The 15571-nt window shown below is 32.6% G+C and overlaps 2 protein-coding genes across 5 annotated transcripts in view; both read left to right on the forward strand.

The window, feature by feature from the left end:
- The first annotated feature begins 1221 nt into the window (after positions 1-1221).
- Positions 1222-15571, forward strand: part of LOC119068144 — a 50590-nt gene continuing 36240 nt past the window's right edge. Inside the window, exons 1-3 of one of the 3 annotated variants that reach the window (XM_037171607.1) lie at positions 1222-1234; positions 7774-7775; positions 8345-8598. The gene's annotated coding sequence lies outside the window, so the exon portion shown is untranslated. Of the gene's footprint in view, positions 1235-7773; positions 7776-7874; positions 8603-8622; positions 8970-15571 lie in introns of those variants that run through there. The other 2 variants (XM_037171608.1, XM_037171609.1) reach the window with 2 other exon arrangements.
- LOC119068149 lies at positions 5446-6556 on the forward strand. 2 transcript variants are annotated; one of them, XR_005086096.1, is made up of 3 exons: positions 5446-5857; positions 5932-6271; positions 6320-6555. XR_005086096.1 is itself a non-coding variant. In XM_037171621.1 (2 exons), the coding sequence occupies exons 1-2, from the start codon at positions 5533-5535 to the stop codon at positions 6204-6206; spliced, it is 600 nt and encodes a 199-aa protein (XP_037027516.1). In that variant the 5' UTR covers positions 5446-5532; the 3' UTR covers positions 6207-6556. The 2 variants fall into 2 exon arrangements, 1 of the variants encoding a protein (XP_037027516.1); XM_037171621.1 differs by having other exon boundaries at positions 5932-6556.

The following is a 15571-nucleotide window of genomic DNA, read 5'->3' on the forward strand; positions in this document are numbered from 1 at the left end:
GAGTTTTTGTCAACATAGAAGTAATTGGTTATGTGTGTGGGGTGCTTCAGGCATTCCATATATGGACTGGACATCTATATTTAACTATATACAGCTATATTGAGCTATATACAGGCATATAGAGCTATATACAGGCATATATAGCTATATACAGGCATATAGAGCTATATATTCGCATATTCATCTGTGAAATGTTTATTTATAGTAAAATATAGGTAAATATAGCGGTATATGGCTGTTTAAATAGGAATTTATGAAAGTTGACTTCGTACGGGGCTGTCTATATTGCCTCCGGCAATTTGTTTGTATATGATAACAAGGTAAAGAGTGGATAATGTAAGTGATTTTAAAGGGCGAATAGCTTTTCAGTAGAGAAGAAAATGAAGTAAGAGAAATGAAGAGTTCCACATTAAAAGCTTTTGATATGAATAGGTGTTTCGGACGGGTCGGCGTTAGCTATGTTTTTTTTTAAATTTTGTGATTTATTTGTAAATTTTCTATCGCAGTTTTTCAATCAAATTCTTTCTTTCTCTTTCTAATATTTACCAGGAAAATATGAATTTAATTACATCTGTAAGTATTTTCACCGAAAAAGAATCTTCATTTCAATTCATTTAAAGTGTAATTCTTGATTTATGTATTTTGACCATTGATCCTTTTGTTGGAATTTCTTTTAACAAGTATCTTCTCAACATCTGATCACAATGAACCAAAGAATAACCAGAAAAAAGAATATAAACCGAAAAATAGTTTTCTTCGTTTATTTTTCTCTCTCAATATTTCTTTTGTTGTTCAGACCCATATAGCGCCATAACTTTACACAATTATAGCATTTTTCTAGCAGAGATTTCACTTGGATCGGTCGGTCATTTGTTAATAAAGCATTCAACTTGTTTATTCCCACACTGAAATGCACTCTGATTCTAAAAACTACTTTTAAAGGTAACACCTACAAATTAACAAAAAAAAAATAGTTCTACATGTCTACATATATATTCAATGTGTGCATCCAATGTACAGCTAGATACATGTTATAAAAATCTCAAGTGGTTATTATTATGTTTCTATTGTTAAGATTTTTGACCCTCTTAAGCGACACAAAGAATTTACTATGAATGATATGAATAGGGTTGGTTTTTTCTGTTATTTTGTTGTTCTGTATCGACGAGCATTCTGGCCTTTGTGTTCGTTGTTAAAAAGATGTGTGTAGTAAAAATTTACAAAAAAAAAGTTTGTTTATATCAGACAGGTTCAAAAAAAAGTAACAATTTTACGATGCGTAAATGAGACTATTGTGCTGTCATGTATGCATTTAACTCTGAATTGCAAATTAAGTGCTGCACAGACGACCTTATGTCACACCGGCGAGAGTGATATGAATATACCGAAGGCTTAAAATGTTGATTTGAAGAAAAGAGGGCCACTATATCCTCGACATTTTTGTTTGTAACGCAGAAAGAACGCAGTTAACTTCATTTTCGGAAAATTTTCTCATGTTTTGACAAACGACAAGAACGACAAGAAGAAAATGACGAGCTCAACGCACTTCAAGCATGAGTGGTACTGTAAATATGGTACTGAAACTTGACAGTGTGTCATAAAACTGTAATACACTGTAAAAAACCATTTACACGCTCTAATGTCAAAATGTCAAAAGAGATGAACTAAAATATTTCAAATAGACGTCACGAAAATTGACACATTTTTTGCATTTTATCGGAGTTAGGTTACATCGCCACAAACATTTAAATTTTCACTGGAAGCTAACACATTTTAACACCAAACGATGGTCGTACTTTTGCCAAAAAAAATACGAGTCCAAAATTAAATATCATCAAAATAATAATAATATGGCCCGAAATGTAGGCAACAATTTAGCCATGTTTAGATTCCTCTTTAGATCGAAAGCTAGTACAGATTTTGACGATTTGCATCAGAATGGCATCATCAATATTTAAACTCTAAACTAAAGCTAATTTTGAACGTATTACTATCATAAGATGAGGTACTAAGTCTTACATTTGGAACCTATAGGTCAGTTCACGACTGGTTGACAAGGGACCTGAATAATCTAGTAGCCCCATATTTTTTGCGAATAAAATTTTTCATTTATGTCACTTATTTGACGTTTCGAAAATGAATCGCTCCTGCCTGGTTTATTTTACTCTGCCGTGGTCAGGTTCACATAATATTTTTAAAATCAGGTTCAGGTCAATCTGGTTTAAGGTAATATTTAGGCTGACATATCGAAAGTCTCATACTGAGCGACACAGTCTCCAATTCTGATTTAAACCTCGAAACAGGTCAGGTTTACCTGTAAACTGATCCTTTTTTGACCTAAACCTGACTCAACCAATTTTGACCTTTACTTTATCTGAAATCTAAATTAAATGATTGGGCAGACCAGAAACCTGACAGACATACCAAACAATTTTTATTATCTTCTCTTTGTTTTCCTATTACATGTTCCCATTGGATTTCTAACGGTCCCAGATAATCGCCTAAGGATAAAGAAATCCATTTTGGTAGGTGTTTCTGGTTTCAGATTAATTTAGAGAAGAACACTGTCGAGAGTTATGAAGGAAAGCTTTAAAGGAGGAAATATGATCTGAGTCACTATTTCTCCAACACTTTCATATTTTATTTTATAATCTGCACTGATGGATTAGATGCTAGATCATTATTTATTCAGCTTGTTCTTTCACCCCAGCATGAGTCACATTTTAGTTGTCACACATTTTGCTATTTTATGAACGAATATGGTGCTCAGCGGAGCTTATCGCTTGTCTTCGCGCCGTCTACATTTGATGAAAAACGTAATGATTCCCAGTGAAGTTATGAAGATGGGAGGAATGTGCTGTAAATATTTAAAAAAATCCTTTGCTAGATGTCTTATCCCCTTTCGACGCTGTAGTCTAGTAAGACGTTGAAGCGTAAAAAGCTGGTACAGATAGAGTGAAACATGTCCCTTGTTCATTTTTCAGTAAAATATATACAAAGGAAAAACCGAAATAAATTTTTTAGTAATTTTGTACTCTCTGCTTCTATGAGACGCCACATCTTAAATTCAATATTATGTGGTATTAATCGCAGGTATAAATAACCATATATTGAAAATAGGCATATACAGTTACAGTTCACTGGTGCATAAAAAAAGTGATGAATTCTCTTGAATATTGTATTCAAGCAAAAACAAAGAATGAATTAGTCATAAACTGTAGGTCAATCACTGATTCATAATGTTTTAAAACGCAGCAATAACTTTTGAATAATTAAACGAAATATAGAATTTTTTTGGTTTTTATTAAATGTTTTTTGTGTGAACAACTCAGCTTCCTATCCTAATTGCTGTAGGTTAGATGGATAATGTTCTTGAAATATTCACAAGATCGATTGGATACAATTTATTTTGTTCTCTTCCACGTGAACATCATTTAATAGTTGTTTCAATAGTGCATAAGAGAAAAACGGCTCTCCATATGTTATCGACAACGATGGCAGTAAAAAATGAAGGCCTATAGGATAGTGGCCTTTACGGGTGCTCCAACTTTGTTTCAGTACTTCATTCTTTGCGTTATACACATTTTCAGGTGATATAACTTCACTCTGGTAAAATTCCATGAAATTTTATAGGATACTTCGGTTGACCTGTAGATGCAGTAGATGCACCACATTTTTTTCGTTACTTCATTCTTTGCGCTCTATTTTCAGTTGAAATAACTTAACTCTTGTAATATCTATGAAATGTCACAGTTTATATTTTGATTTTTTAGCTTCGGTTTTTCATTATAAGAGGACATTAGTTATAGGTAAATCTGTTTGGAAACTAAAGCTCAAATGTAATAGATTATTGTATGATTCTTTTACATTTCTAGTACAGTTCGTCATAAAATTACAAACGACAGCATTCTATTTTTTTAACCAACTTTACAGCTATAGGAAAATGACGCTTGGAAACTAAAGCTTCAATGTAATAGATTTTCGTAAATTTCTATTACAATTTCGTCAATGTTACCGCCCTTTCTAGCAACCAAACAACTTTTATAAGGTGGTGAAAGAATCAAGTAGCCTTTGAAATTTACATGTACATTACTGCGTAGTCAGTCAAAATTTGGAATAGTGTTTGTAGAATACAAAGAAATAAATAATAAATAATAATAATACAAGAATTTGACACAAAGAGCTGAGGGTTTGTTTGCTAGATTGGTCTGTTCCAGTGCCATACGAATTCAATTTCAATTTCAATTTTCATTTATTTCCAAAAAAAAACTTCTTAAATTAAACACACAGCGTAGCTCCAGTATGCGTTACAATTCTAAGGAGCTACAACAGAATTGTCAAACTACTGTCAAATTTCATCCATATAGACATGACCTCATCAATATTTATATGGAAACCGATCTCTGTGAGTCTCGCCTCGCTGTGAGTTAAATCGGGTTCGTTAGGCCTGTCGAAATTCGTGTTTCGCTGTGACATTTCATGGGAATGAATCAATGTGAAGTTGTTACAAAAAAAATAGTCAATCTAACTTGAAGTACTATAAAAAAAAATGTGGCACCTCTACAGGCCAACCGATTAGGCGAATTACTTGGAACAAACCTATAGATCGCTTACATTGACGAAATTGTAATGGAAATTTACGAAAATCTATTATATTTGAGTTACAGTTTCCAAACATAGCTCTTATAATGACAACCCTGAGCTAAAAAAAACGAAATAGTCACAAATCAGTTTCTTATCTAAATATTTTCAACAGTGAGTGAGAACGGACTATTTTAGTCCAATTTATGTTATTCTTTCCACCCACATGCGATAATCGCATTGACGCGACATAGTAAACCCAAGCAGAAGTGGCTGATTTAACGAAAGACCTGTAACTCATAAGTAGGTTTAGATTTTTTTAAAGTGAGCGCAAATGTTTACAAATAATAGCACATTACTATTTTGCTGTGGGCCAAGAACCAAGTTTAATTTAAACATATCTCAAGGTTCCTAATTTGACTTTCGGAAAAGTAACCGCTCCTACTCCTACCGGTACTTAATTTACTACGTCGTGGCATTGAATTATAATAGATACGAAGTTTAATGGTCATTGGTATCATAGCACTGAACAAAGCACTAGAACAGATTTTTTTAACGGTCATTTGGCCCTTCATTTTTGAAAAATGCTACTGCGTTCCAATTAATTTATTTATTTTTGTATGAGAAATTTGGACTACTACGTCGAGAAGGCCCCTCTTGAAAATTCTGTTCTAGTGCTTTGTTCAGTGCTATGCTGGTATGCATCGTGTATCCCAATCCTTTGCGCAACCTTGTACATAGAAACAGTACCTTGGATACGCTATTTTAAGCTCTACGGTGTCAATTGTCTCTCACCTCACATGTTGCCTTTGCTGTCCAAAATTAATGGTGGGGATAAAATTTTTTTTGACGGTTTTGACAGTAAAACAATTTGTCTGTAACTTGCACCTCACGCCGTGTCGTCGTGACATTTTCAGTAAAAATATAAATTATTCTATCAAACAATACACGATGAGCGCCACACAGAAACGAAAATGTTTTCTCGATCCGTGTCATAGCAAGTGCATAAACTTATCGAAGCTGCAATTGTCGAGAATGAAATTGAAAATGAAATTGGAGCTACGGACTTTGAAAAAGATAGCAGATGAAGTTGTTCACGAAGGCGATAGTTCCTATGTTGTCGTCGTTCCTGCTAATGTGTACGAGAATCCATTGGACACCATACCAATTCAATCGTTTGAAGGAATAAATGGATGTTATGGTTCAGCCACTGAGGAGCAATTGAAATCGTTTTTTGGCGAAAATATTCCGTACAATACAACGGCCGGTGCAAAAGGTTGGAGAAAACAGTTTTTCATTGTTTGTCGAAGTGTTTGTTAGTGTTTGAACATTTGTTGCTTTTTGTTGAAGATCTTGGCACTTCAGCGCGTATGGAAACGGAGCCTACGAAAGAAACGCTACCATCGCAGCAATTGGAAACCGTTCCCACTCCGGGAAAATCTGTGAATACTCCACCAGCATCATTTCCGGTTGATGATATTGAATTACAAAATGCCATTTGGAACATAGCTCCGGAGTTGAGTTTAGAAGATACGACTGCTCCGACCGATCAAATGAGTTTTGACGATTTTTTGATGGACCATGCTGACCATGATGATACAGGCGTTTTATTTGATTTAAGTTAAATAATTTCGTCAATCTATGTTATTGAACCGATCTGGTCTTGGAATAAATATTTTTTTTCTTGTTGTAATCAGATATCTCCTCGGTTCATCCAAGCAAATATTTCTCGGACAAATTGTTTCGCAACAGAGTACAGCGTATTGATCTCCCCATGCCCCATCCCAATGAACTATCTTTTAAGTAATTAAATACACATCCAAGCATTACAGAACCAATTAGATACATCTATGTTTCCATGCAATCTTATCATCCACTTCCATAATATTGAGCATAGAACAATAGATTCGGTCGTCGAGAAGAGAAGGAAAAAAACAAAACAAAACACAAAATGTGACATGATTTCGCTTCAATAAATAAATGAGACTAACCGATAAAAATGTGTTCTCAATAAGAAATTTCCGATATCAGGCATTTTTAGATGGAAGCGAGGATTTTATGATGGAGTTTCTCTGGAAATATATAAAAGCATACAGCCGACATAGATGTATAGCCCGATAGAAAATTGCTCTTTCTTTATAAATTTTGTTAGTGCATATAAACGCTGTATGGGCACTTTAAAACCTTTTAGTGACCGTCAAGCATATGACCAGTAAAGTTATTGAGTCTTATGATTTCTTTAGATCGATAGGATTAGTAACAAATCGATAGAGAATCTTTTACTTCATTAGTTTTGACGTCTATTTAAGATAACATATAACCGGAACTCTCATCGCCTTACATTCATGTCGTGTCATGACATAGCTGGCCTTTAAAATGCTTTGGAAAAAGGTTTAACATAGCTTTATAGAGGCTTTTGCTTTTACAAATTATATTTAAACCGACTGAAATAATAACCGCGCTACAAAGACACAACGGGGCTCTATACACTCCATACACGATTGTTCTATAAAAAGAGGTAAAGTTGTAGATTAACTTTGGAATGCCTAATTAAATCGTTACAACGCACGACACAAAGCACTTGACGTCTTGATGAATAGTATAATTTATATTCAAAATTACTCTAAGTTTACCGACATTTTCCGACTTATATAATAATACGAATAAGTTGGACATTCTTTTACATTTAATAACCAGGAGGTTTGTTGGTTTTTTGAAATTAATTCCTTCAGAAACGATTATCGACGACTACAGAAGTAACCGATTTAATGATTCTATTGTGATACGCTTGGTTTTTTTTACAAAAGTAGAGAGTTATTCGAACCGCTGAAGAAAAAAAGCATTACCGAAAATGACCTTAAACACATCATCCCAAGAATCAATAATCCGTGCAACCATCAATAAAATTCTAAGTGACACCGAGAACCAAAAAGCGTTAAAAGCCATGGCTCAATAACAATGTGTCTCCTCTATCTGTTGTATTGCGATCACAAGTGATTCATTGTGCACAGACCCAAAATCAAAGTTTAAAAACTCTACACATCAATACCATCTCAAAACGCAAAACAAATCCAACACACAAACACCCCGCAGATATAAAGCATACAAAACGCTCCGTGTTGTATATACACACCTCTATACACACAATTTAATATATCTGTAATAATGTTTCGTGTGTTTCGAACATTTTAGCAGTTTTAAAACATGCACGCACAAAAAAATTTTCTTCCTTTTGAATATGACAGCAAAGTAACACATTTCGTTGGGTTGTAACATAAAGCAGAGATATAGTAGTATACCGCAGTCGCTTTACGTCAGTCAAACAAAACAGTCAAACCGTAGAGTGTTTCTGCTCTCTTTCTATATTACTTTGTGTTTCAACAATTTTACACGTGTTTTGCGGTGGTATTCTAGTTTTTTCCAATTCTAACAGATAGATAAGTTGAGTTAAATTTTTTGTTTCTCGCAAAATTTAATCAAAAAATTTTGATACAAAAAAAAATCTAATTAAAAATAGCAAATTTGAGAATTTGCTCGTGTTTTTGAATCGTTTCAAATTTTTTTTATATATTGCCATTCATTCGGTAGAGTTGTGCACATTAGGGAGTACCAGTGTGTATATTAAATTTACTGTGAAGCTATTTATAATACCGGGTCTTTACGTTTTTACGCGAATTTCTCTAAAGTCATCAGTAAATAGTGTGTTGTGTACGAATATTTATAAATATTTTTGCCGTAACATTAACACAAGAAAAAAAAAAAGTTTCTAAATTGAAATATTTGTGAAAGAAAGAAAAAAAAAATCAGAAAAAAATGTTGGTTCTACTATACAATTTATTTACAATTTAAACAAAATATAACGAGAATAATCCAACATTGTGTGGGTGTCAAATAATAAATAAATACGAAAAAAAAAAACAATAGCAACATTACATTCGCTCTGTCTCAAAAAAAGAAAAGAAAGAAAAGCCAGAACATTTTGCATCATCCTAAAAAAAATTGATTCTGTTGATTCGAGTGAGTGAGTTTTTATTTTATATATTTATATACATTATCATAGAGCGGTGAATACAATCATCAATTCTCCTTTTTTTAATTTGTTGAATTAAACTTGTGCACAGAAGAGAATAAAAAAAAAAACGCCGAACATAAAATACTACAACAAAAATATTCATATTCATACATATGCAGATTGTGTGCAGTACACACATGATTGAAAATATTGTTTGTACATACAAAAGTATCCGAAGAGTAAGAGGCTATGGTTCTTTTTTATATAATTTGTTTTTTATTTGCTGTAATCTAAACATATCGTCATCGCAGTCGTCAAGCGAGTGGATTTATTTTTAGAATTTCTTGGTAAAACACACAAAAAAATACAGAATAGAGTAAGTTTGATTTTTGAGTTATTTTCGCTGTTGTTATTGTTATACAATAACGATGAAATAGAAAAAAAATTGTAAAAAAGAAAAAAAAATTTTTTTAGTAAAAATTATAAATTGATGTGATGTGAGAAAAACACACACTTATCTAATTCATAAAACGCACTTCAGCTGATGGTGTAGTGTCTATATAATACGGTGTGTACATTATACATTGCATATTATAAAATTTAAATGTTTGGAAAATAGTTGTGAAGAATTGAATTAATGAAAATACGGTCTTCATTATCAGCAGCAGCAACAACAAACATTCATAATCATTTTTAGTTGTTGTTTTTAATTGAAAGGAAGAAAAAACACTTTTTTTCTGCTCTTAAAATTTATCAACAACGTGATTGGGTGGCTGTGAGTGATGAGTGGGTGACCTTGATTAATTTAGGCGTTAGATTCAAAACTATTTTTAGATGATATATGCATTCGTCGGTCACATTTTCTTGTGTGAAGACAAATAATAATACGAAACAAAACAAAAAAATTGGTTATATATATCGAACGTGTGTTGCTTGACAGCATAATATAAACTTAAATATTTTTCGAGTTGATGTCTACTGTCTACCGTCTAGTAAAATACAAATTGTGTACATGCATAGCTATTTAGTTGCTTAATTGATGACTTTAATCGAGGTTATTAACCTTTCCCCGAATATAATATACTTTGAAGCCTCGTACACCGTATATATTTTATTATATATCACACGTATTATCACTGTGACGGTGTATGCCGTAACGATTATGTTACCAAAATTTTCCCAAAAAGACATTCATAACTGAAATCTTGTTGTAGACTTCGATCATTGTGGAATAATATTCTATTAGACTTTGACGACATTCAAATATGCATAACAAAGTTAATTAACGGATCCTTATTGGATTGTATTTCCTGGTCTATCCTTTGAATTAATTAAAAATTGAACTCATTGGAAGCAGTGATGGTCGTGATATGATATTTTAATTATTATTATGCAGACTTCAGACAGACTAAGTTACTAATTGATCTGAGTTTAGTATTTCGTAGCTCTCTCATTTCGGTTGTTTGTTTGCAATCTTTGTTCACACGTTGTACAAAATAAATGGCTGTCAACTTTCCGTACATTCTGCACCGCATGGAATTTAAAATGTTGATCGGTCGTCAATTTGTGACATCAAAGTATATCGATCAGTTTTCGATTAATTTCCCTAAAACACTTAAAACGAAACACTGACTGACCAACCACCGAAATTTCCAACAGAATTGTCCATCAATGACAGAATGAATTTGACTGTCGTTTAGTACATAAATCGGTAATTGCATTTTCACTGTAATTACATCGATTATACAATTTTAAACCTCTCGTGTCTGTTCCCACATTCGTTTCGAACCGATTTTCTTTCGACACAATGAATTGTGCTGCTGTTAATGACGTTGAGACGAAGAGCAAAATAAAAAATTGCTTAGAAATTCTCGCGTGCATTTGCTTCCACAAAATCGTCTTCAAATGAACCCTATTCATTTATTTTCAAGAAGAAGACGTAATTGTTAGCAGAGGTTCATTGATAGCATTGAATTGATGGAAAAGGAACTTTAATATAAGTATGGTTTGATGTTAAGGCTACAACCGGTTGGAAATGCATTTCAGATCGATGAATTCGTGTTACATAAATGAAAGTTGGAAGTGTCTTTTGGGAATTCAATCAAAACATTTCTGTAAATGACTAGGTGGTAAAAAGAACCTCAAAATCAGAAAAAAGGAAGCCTTGCTACTCTTAAAAGCTTTCCGTTTAGGCCATACTTTAGTTAGGCCACATCGACTGGTTCAGAAGCGGAAGATCAGCAGTAATTATAGTGAAAACACTCCACCATTAATAGGTATTTATGCAACTCGCCATCATAATCTCCACATTTTGGATGCATCTGTCGCATAAAAAGTTGTTCGAAACTATGTCATAAATAACTATTTCGACACAGGCAATCCGTGGCAATCACATGATTATTGAGTGTGTTATCCAAACTTTTAGGCACGGAGTGCATTATCTTACTCATACGCAGTGTGTGTTAAAATGTGTTAAAATACCATCGTAAACATGAACAGAGGAAATTACATGTTATGACACTTAAGTGTGATTTGGTCGTAAAATTCACTTTTCACTACTAAGTGACAAAAAGTAAAAGTATTTTTGTCAATGAAATTGTATGTAGCTCGCTGACCAGTAATTTCTTGGGGACAAAATTTTTGTACTGGCACAATTGGCCTACGACAGTTTTATATATCTAGTGCATAAAAACGTACTGTTGCGATTTACAACAATACAACAGATTTTGAGACGTTGGTAACAAAAATCGACTTTGTGCAATTACTACTCAGTGGCATAATAATTAATGCTCTGTACGGCAGTACTACATATTAATTTAGAGTCCGTTAATTTTCATTTTATTTGAATGAATCTAGAATCCTATCCGTGCAAAAGTTCTTATTCCTAGTTCACTCCCAAATTGATATACACTCTTTACGTATATGTTGTCCACAATCGGCTTCGCTTCACGTTGACAGTATGACAGTTTTCACCTCCTTTGCACAAAACTTTCCATTCGTGCACTTAGGAATAGAACTATATTTTGGAGAATAAAAAATTGTACTGCTGATATTCTCTCTGCACTTACAGGCGACATAAGAATCGAAACACTTAATTTAACTTGAAATGTTTGAAAGTTTTCTGTCCTAAAAAAATCCTGTCTCGTGTATACGCTTACCGGCCCGGGCGACCGGTGTGAACTCGTTTCACTTAACGAATTAAAAACTAATTTAAACTTTTATTTCTCTGTTTCTCTGTTGTTGTTTTTTTGACATTCTAGATATCGAATCTAATTAGAGGCAATTTCCAGAGACGCCGGTCTAAATCACATACGGTTCAAAATATAATCAACTGTATATGACCGTCCTCTCTCTCACTCTCCTCCGTGCTTTGTGCTTTGTTTTACACTTGTACATAACACGTTTTTAGCCAATTTTCTTTGCCGAATGTTTCGGCAGTGATTTTTCATTCGATGACATTTATCCCATTAGATACATATACCCATGTAATTTTTCTTATTTGCTTCTTATAAACGTTATAAAATATGTTAAAAGTAAGGAATAAGAAAAAAAAAACAAAACAAAACAAAAAAACAAACAAAAATTTTAATCTGCCTTTGAAGTGAAAACCTGTTTTCATTTGTATTTTTTTTTTATTTTGCTTGAATCAGAACTGGTTGTATACGATATTTTTTTTATCATTTATCTATACTCCCGTCTATAGTAAAAAGTGTTCTTTACACACGTTTATAGTAGGTATAATGAACGACGGTTTTTTTTTCTCTCGTTCGTATATAATATTTTGGAGCCACACACTTTGTAAACATTAAAAATTTTCATATAGCACTTTTACACACTACACAAATTCAGTGTGTATTCTGTGTCTGCACTCCTACAATTAAATAATAATGTAAAAATTTAAAGGAAAAGAAAAAAAAACGAATTCTGAGTTCTTTTTCTCTTGTTTAAATTGTAAGTTTTTATGGGTTTCGAGTATAGTTCGGTTCGGAATGGGACGGTATATAAAATAATATAAAGTTAGTGTTCTCTGAAAAGAATCTAAGATACGTTCATATATTTAAAAAAAAAAACCCGACGAGATGTGTATACGTTTATTTATATTGCATGGTATATTATGTGTATATAGAGAGTCGTTACATTGACTCGTTCGTTTTAGTCAGGTAACAACATTTTACACGGTTTAATTTTGCAAACATAATCAATTAGCTGAATCCATTTAAATGTTACATTTGTAAATCGAGTATGATTTATTTCATTTGTATTAAATTACGTCTATAATGCACTTAAACCGCGCGATTTAAAACATTTTTTATTCGTATACATAGTATTTTATCTACACATAGGTATGAATTGGATATAAATGCGGCATACGGTTCGTAAATCCTAATAAAACATGTTTCACTAAAATATACAATTTTCGCGAACAATTTTTTTTTTATTTCTTCTTCTTTTTCCTTTTCGTTTTTTGTCTGAGTGTGTAGTTTTTAATGTCCGACTCAAAAAATCAACATTGGATTGAAGCCCGAAATTTGTTTATAAATTCATTGAATTAACGTAAATTTTGCTCTAGGTAAGGTTGCCAGCGCATTTCGATGGTGTGTGGTTGTGAGAGGAGACACATTCTCGAAATGTTTTTTTTTTTCTTTGGTTTAATTGAATCAAAATGTGATGAGTTGACGACTGGGTATGTGTGTTATAATAGTGATGATGATGATTACACTCAGCACTGCAAGTTGCTAATCATAACATTTAAAATTTAACAAAAAAAATTGATTTCCGTAATAATATAATCGTTTACGATGCGATGCCATCCACATAAAGGTTATTTTTTATTATTTAATTAATTGCTTTTTCGCGCCATCTTGATTTTATATATATTTTATTTTTCTGTTACTGATATAGCCATTTTATTATACTGAAACCGATAAACGGTTAATCGTTCGAACGAACTATATCGAAATATATATTCATTTATACCGCACATTTTACACCAATATACAAACAATTGTAACTAATTTTACACTCGCTACAATCAATCTTCGTAGTATCGTGTGTACAATTTCGTAGAATGCTAGCCAGTCTGTTATCTAAGAAGTTGAAAAAAAATCAAGTTTTACATTAGATTGTCGTTTTAATACAAACGCACAATAATTATATTACCATCGTGCATCCTCGAAATGAGTAACATTTTTGTGTGTTTTTTTTCGTTTTAACTTCTCGTTGGCATTTACTACATTCCGCATTTAAATCTCAGACGTCTGCTTGTTTTTTCTTCATATATATAGTATATAAATTATACAAATGTATGTATGCCCGTTGTCGTGTATTCGATGATTTCGCACACCGATTTTTTTTTCTACTAAAAATAATAGCACACTAAACGTCGAATCTCTGTATCGAATGTTTAATCGCATAATAATATCTTCTTTTTTTTAAATATAAAATGCTACACAATTGAAGCACAAAAGTGATTCATTTTGTATCTCAATTAATGAGCTACGTTAGTTATAACATAATAAGCAGATTAAATTATATTTCTGTAATGTGATATCGGTTCACATTGAAAGCGGTACTTAGCATTCGAATATCTTGTTAAAATCCTCGCAAAACATTTTCAATTCACCTACCATTTTAATGGGCAAAAGCTTGACAGACTGAGGGGGAGTGATATGCTCCTTTGCTTCTATGGTTGCTAGGGAATTTGCATTTACTATTAATAAAATGAAGCATGTCATCAATTTTACCCGTTCGAAATGGAAACTGATCACACACAAAAACAACAAAAAAAAAACCTTTAATTCCAATTCATTTTTGTGGAATCATCCGATTCACTAGTTCCATAAGTTTGATTCTATGAATTTGTATAGCAGCAGTAAAATTAATTGGCACCGTCAGTTGACTGAGGTATTATCGACCGTAATCGCTTCGTTCGGATTGAGATTCTAACTTGATCAGCAATAAACTTAAATGACCATTAGACTTGATGACAAATAGACGCGATAACGGATTAGTTTCTTCGGAGAGAGTCACAGCGAGTATAGTTTATTCATTTCGATTTTATTTGTCCAACCGTTCAATTACACACATCGTACTCGATTTTGTAGGAAAATATGTGAAAATAAGTTTATTGTCAATTGCTGTTGGTTAATTGACTAGATAAAATCACATTGCCATTCGTTGGTAAGGGACGAGTTGTATAGAAATATGAAATAAAACATAAGAAAGAGATGAGATCAGCGTACGTCTCAATGGCTATTTGTCTTGTGATGTTTCTGATTCTAAGCTCGCTTTTACTTTATTATTAAACGTATAGAGATATGTGTAGTTATAGGTCATGGCACTTTATCAATTTGCCATTCCTAGTTTCTCGTTTTGACGGCTTTATTCTTGGTATTCTTTCAGTACAATGCAAATGTTTTGGAGGACAATTTTTTTTTTTTTGGTTTCATATTTTCTTGACTGCTGTTGTGGGATTTATTCCTTTTAAAATCGGTCTGTATCAGTCATGCGTCTGATAAATCTTAATATCATGAATGGTATTCCAAAGTTTCTGAAAATTTTATTTCCGGGTGTACAACCTTAAGACAAGGAAAACTTTCATAAATACTTTAAGTTAAACGGTAACATTTTCTGTGGTGAAATATGTGGTTGTGATATTGAGATCATATCAGGAAATATGATGTATTGAGAGTGAAAGAGAGACAGAGACCGATAGTGTGTAAGACAGAGAGATAAAGTGGAAAACATGAAAAAAAAAAAGTTTACAATTTTCTCAAAAAATTAATTCTGTTCGGTATGCCAATCTACGTTGTATAGTACGATATAGTACGAGCAATGGCATAAAAATATAACTCAAAAATGTGGTTCGTTTTGTTAGTAAGAAATGTCTATTTTGGTCTAAAGTGCGAGAAATGAGATGATAAAGAGGGAGTCATTAAATCTTTTATTATGCATACAGTTTAGAAAATAATCAAATTC

This window comes from Bradysia coprophila (genome assembly GCF_014529535.1).
Source record: "Bradysia coprophila strain Holo2 chromosome X unlocalized genomic scaffold, BU_Bcop_v1 contig_173, whole genome shotgun sequence".
NCBI classification, from domain to species: Eukaryota; Metazoa; Arthropoda; class Insecta; order Diptera; family Sciaridae; genus Bradysia; species Bradysia coprophila.

What these genes read in the sequence shown, in the direction of transcription:
- LOC119068149 (XM_037171621.1), top strand. Translation starts at nt 5,533, where the DNA reads ATGAGCGCCACACAGAAACGAAAATGTTTTCTCGATCCGTGTCATAGC. An exon ending in TACAACGGCCGGTGCAAAAG is followed by an intron (nt 5,858 to 5,931) that starts GTTGGAGAAAAC and finishes TTTTTGTTGAAG; the next exon opens with ATCTTGGCACTTCAGCGCGT.